The sequence below is a fragment of the Phalacrocorax aristotelis genome, chromosome 16, assembly GCF_949628215.1.
Source record: "Phalacrocorax aristotelis chromosome 16, bGulAri2.1, whole genome shotgun sequence".
Classification (NCBI taxonomy): Eukaryota; Metazoa; Chordata; class Aves; order Suliformes; family Phalacrocoracidae; genus Phalacrocorax; species Phalacrocorax aristotelis.
In genome coordinates this window covers 5,740,044-5,755,580 of record NC_134291.1, presented here as the reverse complement: position 1 = coordinate 5,755,580, position 15,537 = coordinate 5,740,044, and the positions used below count along the sequence as shown (strand labels likewise).

At 63.0% G+C, this 15,537-nt stretch overlaps 1 protein-coding gene across 10 annotated transcripts in view; it reads left to right on the top strand.

Moving 5' to 3' along the window:
- RBFOX3 (RNA binding fox-1 homolog 3) overlaps window positions 1-15,537 on the top strand; it is a 191,045-nt gene that overhangs the window by 172,869 nt on the left and 2,639 nt on the right. For 8 of the 10 annotated variants that reach the window (XM_075110942.1, XM_075110939.1, XM_075110935.1 and 5 more), the window contains 10 exons: window positions 8,811-9,062; window positions 9,889-10,026; window positions 10,551-10,604; window positions 11,131-11,223; window positions 12,394-12,454; window positions 12,750-12,803; window positions 13,079-13,211; window positions 13,802-13,841; window positions 14,446-14,507; window positions 14,864-14,942. In XM_075110942.1, the coding sequence (XP_074967043.1) occupies window positions 8,844-9,062; window positions 9,889-10,026; window positions 10,551-10,604; window positions 11,131-11,223; window positions 12,394-12,454; window positions 12,750-12,803; window positions 13,079-13,211; window positions 13,802-13,841; window positions 14,446-14,507; window positions 14,864-14,942 (933 nt within the window). In that variant the 5' untranslated portion in view covers window positions 8,811-8,843. Of the gene's footprint in view, window positions 1-8,810; window positions 9,063-9,888; window positions 10,027-10,550; window positions 10,605-11,130; window positions 11,224-12,393; window positions 12,455-12,749; window positions 12,804-13,078; window positions 13,212-13,801; window positions 13,842-14,445; window positions 14,512-14,863; window positions 14,943-15,537 lie in introns of those variants that run through there. The other 2 variants (XM_075110941.1, XM_075110944.1) reach the window with 2 other exon arrangements.

Below are 15,537 nucleotides of genomic sequence, written 5' to 3'. Positions count from 1 at the left end.
GTCCCCCGGCAGCAGGCCCGGTCAGGGTGTGCATGCAAAGCCCCTCCTGCAGGCAGGAGCTGCCCAGGGAGGGAAGCAAGGGAAGGACATTAAGGTCCTGCTTCAGTGCAGGGGTCAGAGAGCTGAGCTCTGGCTCTGGGACAGGGTCCCCCAGGGGAGCAGCAGCAGGGGGGCAGCCCTCAGGCAGGGGAATACCATGCATCCCACCCAGCTGCACCCACTCGGTGTTTCCCCACCATGGCGCTGGGCGCAGCCTTCAAATGGCTCTTGTAAAAAATCAAAAATGGGGAGAGAAGAGCAGGAGCAGGCGACAGTGGCAGCTTATTTGTGATCTGCATTGTGTGTGGAGCTCTTAATTAGAGCTAATTAGACTAATTAACTTGCAAATGAGAAACTCATCTTTTCCTCCTTTTCTTTCACAAGAAAAAATAAAAAGATGAACAACAAGATAAATATTGAGGCTAATTACTTTGTACCTGCTGCAGAGCCCCTCCAGCTTGCGGGATGCCCCTCCTGACCAGTGTGCCTGCCAGCGCGGTGTGCTGTGGTGTGCCATGCCTGTCCCTATCCTGGTGTCCGTGCGTTGGCTGTCCCCACTCATGGCTGGTCCAACCACAGACACAGCTGCCCACGTCCCTGTCATCCCCACTGGCAGAGCAGAACCACCCACCATCCTCTATGCACCCTCGTGTCCCAGTGCCCGGCAAGGATGCGGCACGTGCCCTGGAGCCGGCGGAGGCAGCGGCCTCCACAGCACTGGCCATCACCAGGACCCAGTGGCCAAGGTCCAACACCATCCTGGCACTCAACCTTGGCCATCGGGTCCTAGTGATGGCCGGTGCCACAGGGGGGCATGGCAGTACCATCATGCCCTGGCATCCTCCCCACCATTCCCATCCCAACCTGGGACTGGAGTGGGGTGGGGGGGTCCCCACTGCGGCACCGCACAGTCCCGGCTGTTCTCCAACTCTCCCCTCACAGCTTCTCTGGTTTCCCCCCACTCTGATGCTGCAACACCCCGGGGGCTTTGTTATCACAACTCGGTTCAAATGTCTGATTAGTCTTTAGGAGATCGAGGGGTCAATTTTCCACAGCTCCTTCCTCTCCATTTAACTAATTTAACTGCGCAATTGTTACAAATTTCATTTTATTATACCCCTGCTTCTCAGTCCAATTGAATTACCAAAATCTCATTTTCTCAGAAGTGCTGAATATGTAATTAGAGGAAAAATTATGCTCCTGACTGCCTATTAGAGAGGGCTGCGTGAGAGAGCTTGTCCGGGCGCACACGCAGGTCCGTGGCTCCCCCAGCGCCCACGCTGGCCGGTGCGAGCATGCGCGCACGCTGGCGAGGCTGCGCGCGAGCAAGCGCCACGTGCGGCTGTGCCAGAGTCCCAGCGCCGTGGCGGTGTGACAGTGATAGGGGATGGTGGGTGGGCTCCTGAGCGCAAAAGGCTTGGCAGGAGCGGGACCAGGGGCAGTGCTGGCTGGGCTCCTTGGGGACCTGTGAGCTGTGGGGCAGGGTGCGGGGATGGTGGCTGGAGCTGGTGTGGTGCTTGCAGGGGAGGCATGAGACTGGCAGACGTGGCCATTCATCCTGCTGCTTGCTGTGTCTTGAGCTGTCTGGATCCAGCAAGGCTGGACTTGGCTGCTGGTAGCTCCAGCAGCACCGCACAGAGCCACAGCTGCAGGGGAGCCGATGGGGGCTGCTGGGGAGCTGATGGGGGCAGCTAGCAGGGGGAGCACCAGTCCCCTGGCAGAAGCAGCCTCTTGGCAGGTGCTGGGAGCGGCTAGGGAAGTGAGCCAAGTGCTGCACCTGCACTTGTCTTAAGGGCAGAGCTGGGAGCTGGTGGAGCTGGCAGCCCCAGCAGTGGCAGCCCTGCTTTTGGGCATTTGCAATGCCCTGGGCACCTCGGGCCCTGCTCACCTCCCCGCACCCGCAGCAGAATCCACTCAAGGGCCTGGGTGGGATCGTAGCCCTGCCAGCACATGGCCCCACCAAAGGAAGATGCCTGCTCCTCTCTGGGCCCTGCCTGGGCTGTGACAGCCAGACACGTGCCTTAGCTCAGCAGTGTGGGCTGGGACACCCAAAGGTGCCCTGTCCCCTCCAGAACCCCTCTGTGCCTCTCAGTCTGGATGCAGTGGGCACGAGGCACCCTGCAGCCCTTCCCAGAGCAGCAGCTGCTCTCCAGAGCCTCCAGGGCCTTCCAGCAGCGGGGAGACAGCAGCTGCCCCCCAGGGCTGCTGGCAGCAGCAGACAGGCCAGCCTCCGGCATGGCTTGGTCACTCTGGTGCACAGAGCCGCGTGGTGTACGGGCACCTGCATCCAATGCTCCCAGTGTCTGCAGGCCTCAGGAGGACTAGGTAGCTCAGGCAGATGCTCCTGAGGACTTGGGTCCTCTCTGGCCCATCCCTGTCCCCAGGCTCTGCAGCCAAGCTTGAGCCTTATGTGCCTGCCTGTCCCAAACCCTTTGGTGGCTACTGGGGACCAAGTGCTGCTGGGAATCCCGGCCAACACTGTGTGCACCAGGTCTGCGTTGCTTCGGTGTGCCTGTAAGAAAAGCTGTGTCGGGGGCTGGCCCGGCTGCTCCCCTCCAGCAGCGTCTGCTCCGGGCTGGGAGCTGCTGCGGGCGAGCCCCAGCACCACTGGTGACGCTGGGAGATGCTGCAGGTGCGCCCTGGCACTGCCGGCGATGCCGGGCCCTGCTCAGAGGGAGGAAAGTGCCGCACGTCCCAGAGCAGTGATCCTCCCACTCGCTGTGGGCCTGATCCTGCCACGTCTCCAGCGGTGACGCAGTCCAGTCCCTCCCCAGTGCAGCGGTACAGGTACGTGTGAGCCTGGGAGATGTCAGCGGCACACATGCGGGGGGTGGCCGGGAGTCCCCCAAGCACCCCCGTCTCGCCTCGGTTACACAACATTATCATTTCATAATACTCTGAAATATACATGAAGTTGGCTGAATGCAGATGAAATTGCACCATTTACTTCATGAATATTTCATGCAGCCTCAGCTCCAAAGTTTCCGGCTGGTGGAGCCAGGAGCTGGGGCCGGACACTGCTCCCCCCTGCCCCTTGTAGGAGGTGACAGGGACGCGTGGACACCTGGCCTGTGGGCTGGCATCTCATCCCCACTCTTGCTGGGTATTGTATGGCTGCTGGTTGCAGCATCCTTCCTCCGCGGGCTCCTGCACGCCAGGCAGAGGGGAAGCAGCGTCTGGCCCTGGCCCCTGGCAGCCATGGCAGCCGAGTCTGCTGGCAGGGGCTCACAGGGCTGAGGGCAGGACCTGGCCCCGCTGCCCTGGGCTGGCAAGGGGCAGCTCCCCTCTTGCAGGGTCCTGGTGCAAGGGGCAGAAGGTGCCAGGACAGTGTGAGGCAGCTGAGAAAAACAGTCTTTTTCCCATGCCAGCAGGCTGCCCTGCCTTCCCCCCCCGCTCCTCCTCCTCTCGCACCGTCGCTCCTGCCCCTCGGGTCCTGCCTGTTCTCTCCAGCCCCGCTGCTCTTTGCAGAGCTTCCCACTTGAGCATCCCCAGCAGATGCCATTAGCAGGCTCTCACCCCCCCCTGCTCCTCGTTAATGAAGACATTAAGCACGGCGGCTGCTACCTCTGGCCTCCACAGCTCCTCACCTCCTTTCACAGCTCCTTCCCAGGGGGGTGATTCCCCCGTTGTCCCACCCCAGCTCTCTGTGGGGCGGCAATGGCCTCCATTCTGGGGAGGAGAGGAGAAGCAACCCGCCGCCATCTCCCACCAGCCCCCACGGCGTGCAGGGCTTGACCCTCCTGGGGCCAGGGACGTCCCTGCAGCGAGCACCCCGACCCCGCTACCCCGCTGCAGCCTTGGGGCTCTGTGCCTGGTGCCTGCTCGGGGCCAGGCACACTGCTTTGTATGGATGGCGCAGCATTTTGGGTAATGAAATATTCACAGGTCAGTGATTCCTTGAGAAATGACGGGGATCAGTCAATTCCTTTTCAGGGAGTAATTTTCTTCCCCTTCACGGCCTCTGTTTCATGTTGACAGTCATTAGCATGAGCGAGCGGCTGGATCGAAGAGGGGACATTGTGGCTGTCACGCATATGAGCCGCGCCGGGCATGGCCTCGTGGCAGCTTGCGGTGATGGCACAGCCGCATGACCCCTGGGTGCCCATGGGGCACGTGGGGCCGTGTGAGGACCCTCCTGCCACCACCGGTGCATTTGCTGAGCCCGTCTCTGCTGCCCAGCACAGCACGACGCTGCCACACTGTCCTGCTCCAAGGCAGCGGGCACGAGGGTGGATGCTTCCATCAGCCTCCCTGTGCGCTGCCCCTGTCCGTCCCCAGCTCTGTCCTGCTGGCAGGCACGGTGGGTCCCACGGCAGCTATACACTGCAGACCTGTTGCAGCAGCGAGCAGCTGCCCTGGCACAGGCGGGCTCAGGCACCCTTGGGGAATTGCTCAACACCCTTCTCTGCGCTCCGCTCTGACCTCGGGCTGTCTTGCTCTCCGGCCAGGGGATGCCCTGACAGTGAGTGAGCAAGCGGAGCCAGTCTGGGTCAGGGTAACGTGCTTGCTGCCTGCCTGCCTGCACTGCCTGCAGGATAAGCTGCCCACTGAGGCTTTGCAGCTTGGAGGAGCGTTTGGCAGCCTCCTTGAATGCTGTGGTGATGTTAGGACCCCAGCCCCTCGCTGCACCCCTCAGTGGGTGTCTGGTTCCTGGTGAAGGGAGCAGGACAGCTGCAGGCATCAAAGACCTGAGCTGGACTGGCTTCCCACGGCTGCCTGCGGATCCATGCTGCCTTTGCTTCCCAGACACCCGTGGCTGCAGGCTCCTCGGTGTGCACTGCTCTTGGGGCTCCCTTCTCGCTGGTGGTGGGGAGGTCTGCGGTGATGGGACTGTGTCCCCTCCCCAGCTGCTCTGGGGACTGGCACACTGCTGTCCATCCAGGCTGTACATGTGCCGTGACCAGGTGGTGCCGTGCTGGGTCCAGGCAGTGCCGTGCCACCCCTGCACCAGCAGCACTGGCCTGAGCACAGTGCATGGGAAGGGGACATCTCCAGGCAGAGCTGGCCAGCTGGGGGTTGTCCAGGGCTGGAGACATGAGCAGGAACAGGCTGAGGCAGCAGGAAGGCCATGAGGCTCTAGGAGAAACTCTGGGCACATCTGTGGCAGCTGCGGGGTCGCACAGGAGGGGAGCAGCCTTGGGACATGGCTGTGTGTGCAAGCAGAGGCCCTGGCTGAGTATGGACAAGGCTCGCCGGCTGGCCTTGCGGGGCCACTGTGGGCCCACCGTGCTGCTCATCCGTGGCCAGAGGTGGGTGGCAGTAGGTGATGGTTGCTTGTGAGTGGTCGATAACTCAGGAGCTCACACACTGCACTTTCATACCATGCCGGCAGGACACCCATCGCTGGCAAGGTGTGGCGGCACAGTGCAGGGTGCCTGGGGCCAGCAGGTGCCCTCTCGTTATTGCAGGTGCTCTGCGCTTGCCTAATTGCTCAGACGCGTTCTCTGTATTTGGGGGCTCCTAGTGCATTATTTTCTTAAAAAGGAGCAAGTGTTAAAAATGGTGTCGTCAGCCCCGAGCTGACAGGCACAATCACCAAAGTGCGGCGTCGGCAGGAACTGGCCCCACACGCTAAATGACTTGAAAGGAAATGGCCTGGATTGTGCTGAGGAGGCAGAGTGCGGTGGGGAGAAAGCAAGTGGAGCAAACAAAAAAACTTCATTAATTAAAGAAACTCGTTAATGAGGGACATTTAATCAGCTAAAGATTATATCCACCCCCTGTCTGCTGCAGCAGCCACTGCGCAGGGCTGGTGGCACGGGGCTGAGCTGTGGGCAGGGCAGGGGCCACCATGCAGGGGACACCAGTCAGGGGACCTCGGGGTCCAAGCCTGGGCTTGGGAAGCAGCATCCCACAGCCAGCTGGATGGAGCCGCTCTCTGGGGGTTCCCCTGGCCCCGTCAGCTCCCCAGCCCCCAGGCTCCTCGTCACGGTGCTCAGCCAAGGAGCTAGGAGGCAGCGGGACGCCAGCCTGTGGGACGCAACAGCGTGTGCTGCGCTTCCCAGGGCCACTTCTCCCCTTGACGGCAAAGGCCTCAGCTCCCTGTCTCAGCCCTTCTGCTGCCATCCCCAAGGCCATGGTGTTTTGGCATGGGGCCATCCCACAGCCTTGCTGGTGTCCTGGCCACAGATGGGCAGCATGGATCGTGGGGTGCTGCTTTTGCCCCTCATGCCGTGTTAAATACTGCTGGCTTTGCTCTGCACTCTGTCTCGGGTACCGCACTAATCTCCTGTCTCATTTACTAAATGAGGACTACAGGCTGTTAATAATCAGAATTCCTTTTAATGCAAATGTGGAAAGCTGCCCCACAAAGTGCTGTGTAGGAGCATCCCTTGCGCCCCCGGGAGGGATGTGCGGTGCATGAGCAAGGGACACCTGTCCAAGCCCCGTGTGCCTGGCACCCACAGGCCAGCACCGTGCCAGGGGCTCCCTGTGCAGCTGGGCGCCCCGAGCTGGGAGCACCTGGCCGCAGGTCGGTGCCATCTGGCTGCCTCCCTTGGGATGCAGGGGTGGGTCTCCAGGACCCCCTGTGAACTCGACCCAGGGAAGGGGCTGCTCCTGGTGCAGGCTCGGGCTGCTGTGGGGCAGGGGCCCCAGTAACCTTCCCGGGAGGAGGAGAGTGGCCCGGGTGCTGCCTGGGAACAGGGACAGGGCTTTTCCCACGCTGCAGGCAGCCCAGAGCAGCCAGCAGGGGAGGACGCAGGCGGCGCGGGGTGTGGAGCCGAGCAAGCAGCCGTTTTCCTGTGATGTCAACAAGCATCACGCAGCCAAACCCATCGCCATCCCACTCCCCATGGGACCCTCGCCCCCGGCAGACGCCTGCCACCAAGCTGAGCAGACCCATCCCTGCCGGGGATGGATGGGCAGAACTGTCGGGGGGGAAATATTGGAAGCCGTAGATCGGTGCCTCTGCAGCACCATCAGCCCTGGCGACGGCGAGCAGAAAAACAGGGGAACCTAATGGTCCCTGAATGAAATAATACTTGGGCTGACAAGCACTGCGACAGCCCTAATTAATAACAGATATGAACGTGGCTGTCGGGATGGGCTGGCGAGGAGCCAGCAGGGCCCGAGACCTGGACAGGTGGGGATGGTCCCTGCCCCAGCACCCATCTGCATTCCCCTGTCCTGCCGCCTGTTCCTGCCTGGGCAGCAGTGCCTGTCCCTGCTGTGATGGTGGCTGATCCTGGCTATGGTGACAGCAAGGACAAGGGTCCAGTGCGGAGCATGCAGGAGTGCTGCAGGCTGCTCTTGCTGCTGGCTCCACACACAGGCAGGAAGGGCTGGGCACTGGGCATCAGGGATGTAGGTAGGGAGGGTCAGGCACTGGGAGTGCAACTGCTGTGACTGGTTGGTGTCTGCCCGCTCACTGGCACAGGCTCAGGTGCCAGGGCCAGGCTGAGCGCAAGACGGAAACCCTACAGGCTGTGAGATGGGGTTTGCGTCTGTGGCGCAGGCAGGAGCGTTGCCCCGGCTGCCCAGTTTGGGGGTAGTACTGGGGAAGGGGCTCTGCTGTCCTGCAGCATCGGCAGCCCTGGGGCGCGCTGGCAGGTGCATCTGGCTGGCACATCCCTGAGCAGCTGAATCAGCACGGGAAGGCGCTGGCAAGCTTGCCGATGACTTGCAGATCTGTAGCGGGATTATTCACGCTGGGTTCGCATGCGGTCCCTGCCATGCCCCCGGCACGGGCTCCGCTGCCTCCCTCGCAGGCACGATGGTCCTGCCGGCTGGGGGATGGCGGCTGGCAGAGCGGCCCCCCTGGTTCTCCCCACCATCCCTCTGCACCATAAATCGGCCACACACACAATTAAGGAGCTTGTCTCCACGGGCTGAGCCACAGATGTATTTCATGGGTGAGAGGCTGCCGCAGCAGGTTGTAAAGCATCCGAGGGGCTGCAGGTGCTGCCCCGTGCACTGGCTTAGGTGTTTGCAGCCTCTCGGCTGCCGGCAGGGGCTGCTGCCATGTGCTGTGGCGGGTGTTCTGTGTAGTGGCGGGTGCAACACATGTGTGCGAGGGGGCAGAGCCCGTGGATGCCTGCAGGACTGTCAGGATAGATGGTGGGTGGGCGTGCAGGAGAGGCACAGGCTGGCAGCCCCATGCCATCCCCCGGCAAGCAAGGGCAGCCCATGGCACAGGTGCAGCTCACCCTGTTTGACCGAGGTGGCCAGGCCAGCTGCGTTAGAGCAAAGGCCCTAATCAAATATTTAGCAGTTAATTGATCCCTGTTTGGTGTTTGCCAAGGGGCCATCGATATCCCTCCCTGGCTGCCCCTCCCTGCCTTCCTGGACCCGCTCCCCTTTGCTGCCACCACCGTCATGGGGACACTGGGTTTGCTGCTGGCAGGGGCTGATGCTGTGCAGCCCCCTCGAGTGATGCTGCCTGCCTGGCTTGGCTTTGCTTTGCCCTGTATTGGGCTCCAAACTGAGGGCTGCCCTGGTTTCCTTCCCCGAGGAGAGGGTGATGTGCAGGCTCCCCTAATCAAGCCCCACGGGGCAGACTCTGTCCTCCCATTGCCTGACCCCCAGTGCACCAGGCAGGCTGGACCCTGGAACAGGAGAGCATGGGGGCTCAGCTGCAGGCAATACAACCCAGGAGCTGTTGCAGCACAGAGACAGCCCAGGGTTTGAGGGGGACACACATCAAAGGCTGGGGTGTGGTGGGGCTGGGGAGCCTGGGCGCTTCAGGGACCAGGCCTCTCCCTGGGGCAGGTTGCAGCCCAGGCACCCTGGGGACGTGGTGGGTAAGGGGGCTGGTGCTGCTGTCTCGGCAGGGTAACCAGGACGCCACGGCTCCGCCGGACGCGATGGCTCAGCCCTACCCCCCGGCCCAGTACCCCCCACCCCCCCAGAACGGGATCCCCGCAGAATACGCACCGCCGCACCCCCACCCCACGCAGGACTACTCGGGGCAAAGCACAGTACCGGAGCACGCCATGACCCTCTACACACCAGCACAGAGCCACGCCGAGCAGCCGGGCACCGACGCCAGCACACAGTCCATAGCAGGGACACAGACAGTACCGGTAAGGGAGTGGTGTGGGGGGGGCAGGCAGGGGTCCCAGGGCAGCACTGGACGTGCTGGGAGGGGTGCTGGAGCAGCAGCACTCGCCCAGCCATGGTCCCTCGGGGTGCTAGGCTGGGTGCCCCTGCTGTGGCTGCCAGCTCTCTCCCTCGCGGCCCCCCCGTCATTTCTAATCACTTGTAATCTACCTGCTTGGCTGCCTTCCCACCAGATAGCTTCAATTACGGGGTTGTAATGCAGCGCCGGAGAAAGTGCTGAGCTGAGCACTTCCCAGCCCGGCTGCAGCAGCCCTGCATGCAGGGTCTGCCGCCCCCCACCCCAGAACACCCGTGTGCCGCAGTCATGGCCCCTGGGCACTGGGCTGATGATGGGGAGAAAGGCCACTGTGAGGCCACCTGGTGCTGGATGGCTGTCCGCGGTGGATCGCCCCTCGCCCTGGCCTCCCCCTCCCCAGGGCGTGCTCCCTGTGCCCTCACAGCACTCAGCCCCCAGGTCCCCAGCACCTCTCATGGGGCGGGTGATGCCCTGACCCCACTTGCAGCACTAGCCAAAGCGGTGAGGTCCAGGCAGAGCTGGTGGCTGGTTCCCCAGGCTGGGCATTCCATGAGTCCCTGCAGGCAGAGATCCTCTCCAGCATCGCCCTGACTCGCCAGGCTGCAGGGACACCCATGGGGTGCCTGGAGCTTGGGGACCACAGGGTCCAGGGTGTCCCTAGGGTTGGGCAGGGCCAAGTGCAGGGGAGCGGAACAGTCCCCGTGCCCAGACCCCCGCCAGGGGACACAGGGCTGGCAAGGCCAGGGTCTGACAACCAGTGGTGCTTCCTGCAGCAGACAGACGAGGCGGCACAGACAGACAGCCAGCAGCTACACTCCTCAGACAACACAGACAAGCAGCAGCCCAAGAGGTTACACGTCTCCAACATCCCCTTCCGATTCCGGGACCCTGACCTGCGGCAAATGTTTGGGGTGAGTCCGGCCCCATCCAGCCACCCACGTCCCGCTGCTCTCCACTCGGGTGCTGCCCCGTGGCACCACAGGGACCCCGACACCGTTCCATTCCAAGGGCCTGTCCTGCCCAGCCCGCAGCATGCATGGGTGCCTCCATGCAGCTGCTGGCCATGAGCAGTGGTTTGCAGGATTAGCACCATGGTTAACAGCCAGGCTGTTGGACCAAGGCCCACGCATGGAGGGGGGGAGTGATACAGAGCCCTTGTCCCCCTCCCCTTGTCCCCTTCCCAGCCCTCATTAGGATTCAGAGCAGTGCAGGCTAATGAGATTTTGGGTGATACTCCTCAAGTCCTGGAACAGAGGGTACAATGGGAGGGCCAGGAGCTCTCCCCTGCATGACACTGAGGGTCCCCCAGTCTGGTCCCCGAGGCAGACCCCTGCTCATCCCTGGTCTGGCCAGGTGCAGAGCCCTGTGCCAGCAGCCCTGGCTCCGGGGCTGGGGGCTCTGCAGGCACTCACCCCTCTGCTCTCTCTGCTTGCAGCAATTTGGGAAGATCCTGGACGTGGAGATCATTTTCAATGAGCGGGGCTCCAAGGTGGGTGCTGTTCATGGCTGGTGCCATTACAGCGAGCCCCGGGGAGGGGGCTAGGTGGAGCTGGGAGGCCTGGGGGCTCATCTGCCTGCTCTTCCCTCCTCTACTGTCCCACGGGACCCAGGCATGGGATACCCCATCTTGGGGCAGCCCCATCCCACTGCCCTGCACTGGCTGGGGGGGCCGTGCGGGTCCCTGCACCCTGAGCACCAGAGGGAGGGGAGGGCTCATTCTGCTCCCCCTGCACAGGCAGCTCGTGTCCCTCTGTGTATGGATGTCTCTGTTGTATCTTCCCTGCTTTCTGTGCCCCTCTCCCAGACTCTTTTTCCCAGCTCGTGGGCGATGCTGGGGCCTCAGCCGGGGGTCCCAGCCCCAGTGGGGGCCCTGGCCCAGGCTCTCCATCTCTGCACTGCGGCAGCCTCACCTCCTGTGCCAGCTCTCCTGATTCACCCCCTCTCTTTCTCTGTCCCCGCACCCTCTCTCTGTCTCTCTCTGTCTCTTTCTTTCTCCTTTTCTCCTCTGCTCACAGGGTTTTGGGTTTGTAACTTTTGAAACTAGCACAGATGCCGACCGGGCACGGGAGAAGCTGAATGGCACCATCGTAGAGGGCCGGAAGATTGAGGTGCTCAGATAAGTGTGCTAGTGCCATGCCTGCGTGTGCGTGCATCCCCTCCGCCCTGCCTGGGGACCCTCTCCTGCCAGGGGCTGCAGGCAGGGGAGAGCTCGGGCAGGGGATGCTTTGGGGCAGCCCTGGATCCTGCCCTGGTCCCGCATGCCCCAGGGGAGGCTTGCTCGGTGCGTGCATACCTACACCTGTGAATGTGGCACGGGAGCATGTGTGCCAGCTGCTGGGAAGGTCATCACTTTGCGCAAGGAGCATCCAGCTCAAACGAACCTCCTGCATGCGGGGAGAGCTGGGGCACCAGCCCGGGCTCTGGCTGTGTTTTGCCTGGTTACGGAGGGGTCTGGCAGACCCCAGCTGCCCACAGTCCCCGTGCCCACTGCACAGCCGCCCCGAGCTCTGCAGAGAGGAGGGGGGCTCTCTGCTCTGTGTGCTGTCCCCACCTCCCCTGCGCCTGGAAGGGAAGGATGCTGTGCAGGGCTCCTGAGCCCACTGTGCAGGCAGCTGCTACGCTGCCCAGCCCCTGAGGCTTTTATTTCTTCAAGCCAGGCAGAGGGATCAGGCTCTGCCCATTCACTGGCAGCCCCTTGCTGATTGCCGGCAAGTGGTGGGAAGTGGGGCAGCCCACAGCAGAGGGAGCGAGACGCAAATGCCCCTGGCAGTGCTGAGCCCAGGGAAGGGCAGCCTGGCAGGGCACAGCGATGCCCCGTGGACAGGCCCTGCCTATCAGAGAACGTGGTCCAACAAAGCTCGGCAGTAGCTGTGGGCGCTTGCAGGAGTGACCTGGGCTTCTGCTACAAGTGTGTCCTTCCTGCAGGCTGGGTCGGGCATGGGGTGGGGACGGGAGATGGCCAAGCCTGGCAGCAGCGTGTCGGGGCTCAGCCTGAGTGCAGCACCACAGTGGTTGGGGCATCGGCTGCCAGCCCTACCAATGCTCCTTGCTGGAACCAGAGCAGGAGCCAGGAGGCCTGGGCTGGCCGGGATTGTGGGCAGGACTGCATCACGGCAGGGCAGCTGCAGGCAGAGACTCTTCCTGCGTCTCCTCACGCAGCCGGCGTCCTTCGCTCTGGCATCTGAAGCAGCAGCGACGCGCACCAAGTGGGCCTTGGACTGCGGCCTCGCCAGCGTTGCTGCCTGCATGTGCTGAGCTCCCATCCCATCTCTCCGTAGGTGAACAATGCCACAGCCCGGGTCATGACGAACAAGAAGGCTGCCAACCCCTACACCAATGGTAAGGGCCAGCACAAGGAGAGCCGGAGCTGCTGCAGGCAGGGGCATCCCTGGGCACCTGCACTCCCTTGCAGCCAGGCTGCCACTGAGCTCCTGCAGCAAATGCCCTCCACACCCTTGGGCACAGGGGAGAGTGGCCACTCTCTGCCTAGTGTGGGGGTGCAGCCCCCTCAGGCACCCCACACACTGCAGCCGCCCAGGGGTGGAAGCTGTGGCCCCTTGGAACCCAGTTGGGGAGTGTGGGGGAGTGCTGTGGAGAGGGTGCCCCCAGTCTCACCAGCTTTCCCTGCCCGCAGGCTGGAAGCTGAACCCGGTGGTGGGAGCAGTCTACGGCCCTGAGTTCTATGCAGGTAACGTCGGGTCAAGGCCAGCCCTGTCACAGGTCCCCCCGAACATCAGCTCCACTCTGTGTCTGACCCCACCACTGCGCTGAGCAGCAAACAGCCCCCGGCCCCTCTCCCCTTTCCGTACCCCTGCATGCACAGCTCCTCCCTCCCTGTCCCCTTGCCCCTGTGTCCCTGTGGGGCTGTGTCCCTAGCAGGCCCAGGGGACGGAGGCAGCTCTTGCACAGTGACTGTGGGGAGCTGCTGCAGGAAAACCCACATTTGTCCTCTCCCTCCTGCAGTAACGGGGTTCCCGTACCCCGCCACAGGGACGGCTGTGGCCTACAGAGGGGCACACTTACGGGGACGAGGACGCGCTGTCTACAACACCTTCCGGGCTGCACCGCCGCCACCCCCCATCCCCACCTATGGCGCGTGAGTACCCGGGCGGCAGGGGGGCACTGCCTGCTTTGGGGCAGGGGGGTCTGTTTGCTGCCGCGTTGCTCTGATTCTGCTGCCATCGGCATTGCCAGGCTCTTGCGCTTCGGGGACAGGCTGCGGCTCTCCCAGCACCAGCCTGGCCTCAGGGTCTGGGAAGCCCCCCTCCGGGGCTGCTGCCCTTCAGGGTGACCCACATGCCTCCTGTGCCCCAAAGCACAGACTCTTGTTTCAGCCGTGTCAGTTGGTTTAATAGAAATACTCTCTCCTGGCACACATGGCCACTCTGGTGGCAGGCGCAGCGATGGCGATCTGTGGTCGCTTGGTGCTCCCAGCAGTGATCGTGCACTGGACTCCCCCATCCCTGTGGCACCCCCTGTCCTTGGCCATGTCCTCCACCTGTCCCCATGTCCCTGCTCTCTCTGCCAGGAGTCCCAGGCCAGGACATGCCCTCAGGCTGTCTGGATGGCCACTCCTCACCTGTTGGCTGTGCTGCTGGAAGCAGCTCCCCCAGGTCACTGGCTTTGCCCCGATCCCTCTCAGCCGGTGACACCGGCCAGGCTCTGACGCCTCCACCTTGTTTGCAGGGTCGTCTACCAGGATGGGTTCTATGGAGCCGAGATCTACGTAAGTGCTGCTGTGCCCACATCTGGGCCATGCCGGGGACCCTGTGCGGGGCTGGGGATGAGCAGCATCAGGTGGCTCTGTGTTGGGCTCTGCCCCCTGCCAGCCCCTTCCCCTGGGGAGGGCAGCCAGAGCCCAGGCAGAGTGTGGATGGGAGCACAGATGGGAACGCAGCTCCTCCAGAGCAAGCGGGATGCTGTGTTCCCAGCCAGGCCCCGCGCAGGGCCAGCACCACACAGGATTTACAGCCTCAGCGAGTGCCGGTGCGCTGTCTTACACCGGCATTTAACCTCCATATTTAAGAAGCCACTGGCGATATTTCAGGCGGGCGGCTGAAGGATTTATCTAACGTGACACCTCATTAAAGCGATCAGGGAGGTGACATTCTCTTCTCTGGAATTTAATTTTTTAAGGTTAATGTTTGTGAAAGCCCCTGGGGAATGGTAATGAGGCTGGTGTGTGCCTGGTGGCATGGGCACCAGCTCCCCGTGGGGTTCCGCCACTGCTCCATGGCAGTGCTCAGGGGGTGCCCAGCTGCCCCGGCCCCCGAGCCCCCCCCAGCGGGTGCTTCCCTCCTCCCTGACAGCATTTTCTCCCTCCACTGTAGGGGGGTTACGCCGCCTACAGATACGCCCAGCCGGCAGCAGCAGCGGCAGCATACAGCGACAGGTAAACACCATGGGCATCGCTCTGGGGAGGATCGATTTCACAGGGGAAGCTCCGGGGGGGGGGAATTGATTTCAGCAGTTTCACCCCCTGCACCACCCAGTCCAACACACCCCAGCTTTTGTGGGACGAGGGCAAGGATGGAGCCAGGCACAATGAGGGTGTCCTGCAAACGGGGACCCTTGTGCTCCCCTTTGGACTTGTTATGGCAAGGACTGGTGCCCAGGCAGAGAGAAGCAGGGAGGTCCTGGGGGGCTCCCAGGTGCAGCAGGGGGAAGCAGTGGCCAGATGGGGGCCTGCTGAGGGGAGGCAGGACCCCGACCCCAGTTGCTAATGCCCACCGCTGTGTTTGCTCCTAGTTACGGCAGAGTGTATGCAGCGGCAGACCCATACCACCACACCATCGGCCCCGCTGCCACGTACAGCATCGGCACCATGGTAAGAGCAGCCCCCACGGCCTTTCTTTACTTCCCGGCGTGAGCTGCAGCCAGCCCGGGGAGGGGGGCCCAGCACAGCAGCCCAGAGAGCCTGCGGGGTGCAGGGGCAGGCGAGGGCGCCGTGGGAGGGGGAGCCAGGAGCAGGCAGCAGCAGCGCAGCCCCTGCCTGGCTCTGTCCACAGGCAGGCAAGAGTGGAGGCCCCCCCCCAAGCCTCCACCCGATGTGCCCCATTACACCCAGCCAGAGGCCACCCCACACAGTTGCCCACACACACTGCTTCCTGGGGGCCTGGCTGCCCGAGCAGCACCCCAGGGACCACTTTTCTCCTCCCCAACGCAGGGCCATGTCCCGAGGCCCCGGTGCGCAGCCACGCAGAGGGAGCAAGCGTGCACGCCAGCACCTGCAGCCCACCCGCTCGCCGCGGCTCTTAGCTAGCTTCACAATCAGCATCAAAGATGAAAAATCCCACTTAATGGGCAGGATCTCAAAGCCAACCCATCTTTTTCTTCCTTTTTTTAAACCCCCCACCCCTGGCTGAGGCCAGGCTGCCGAGTGCCCCTCGGCACCCCCAGCCCTGGGCAGCTGCTAGTGAGGG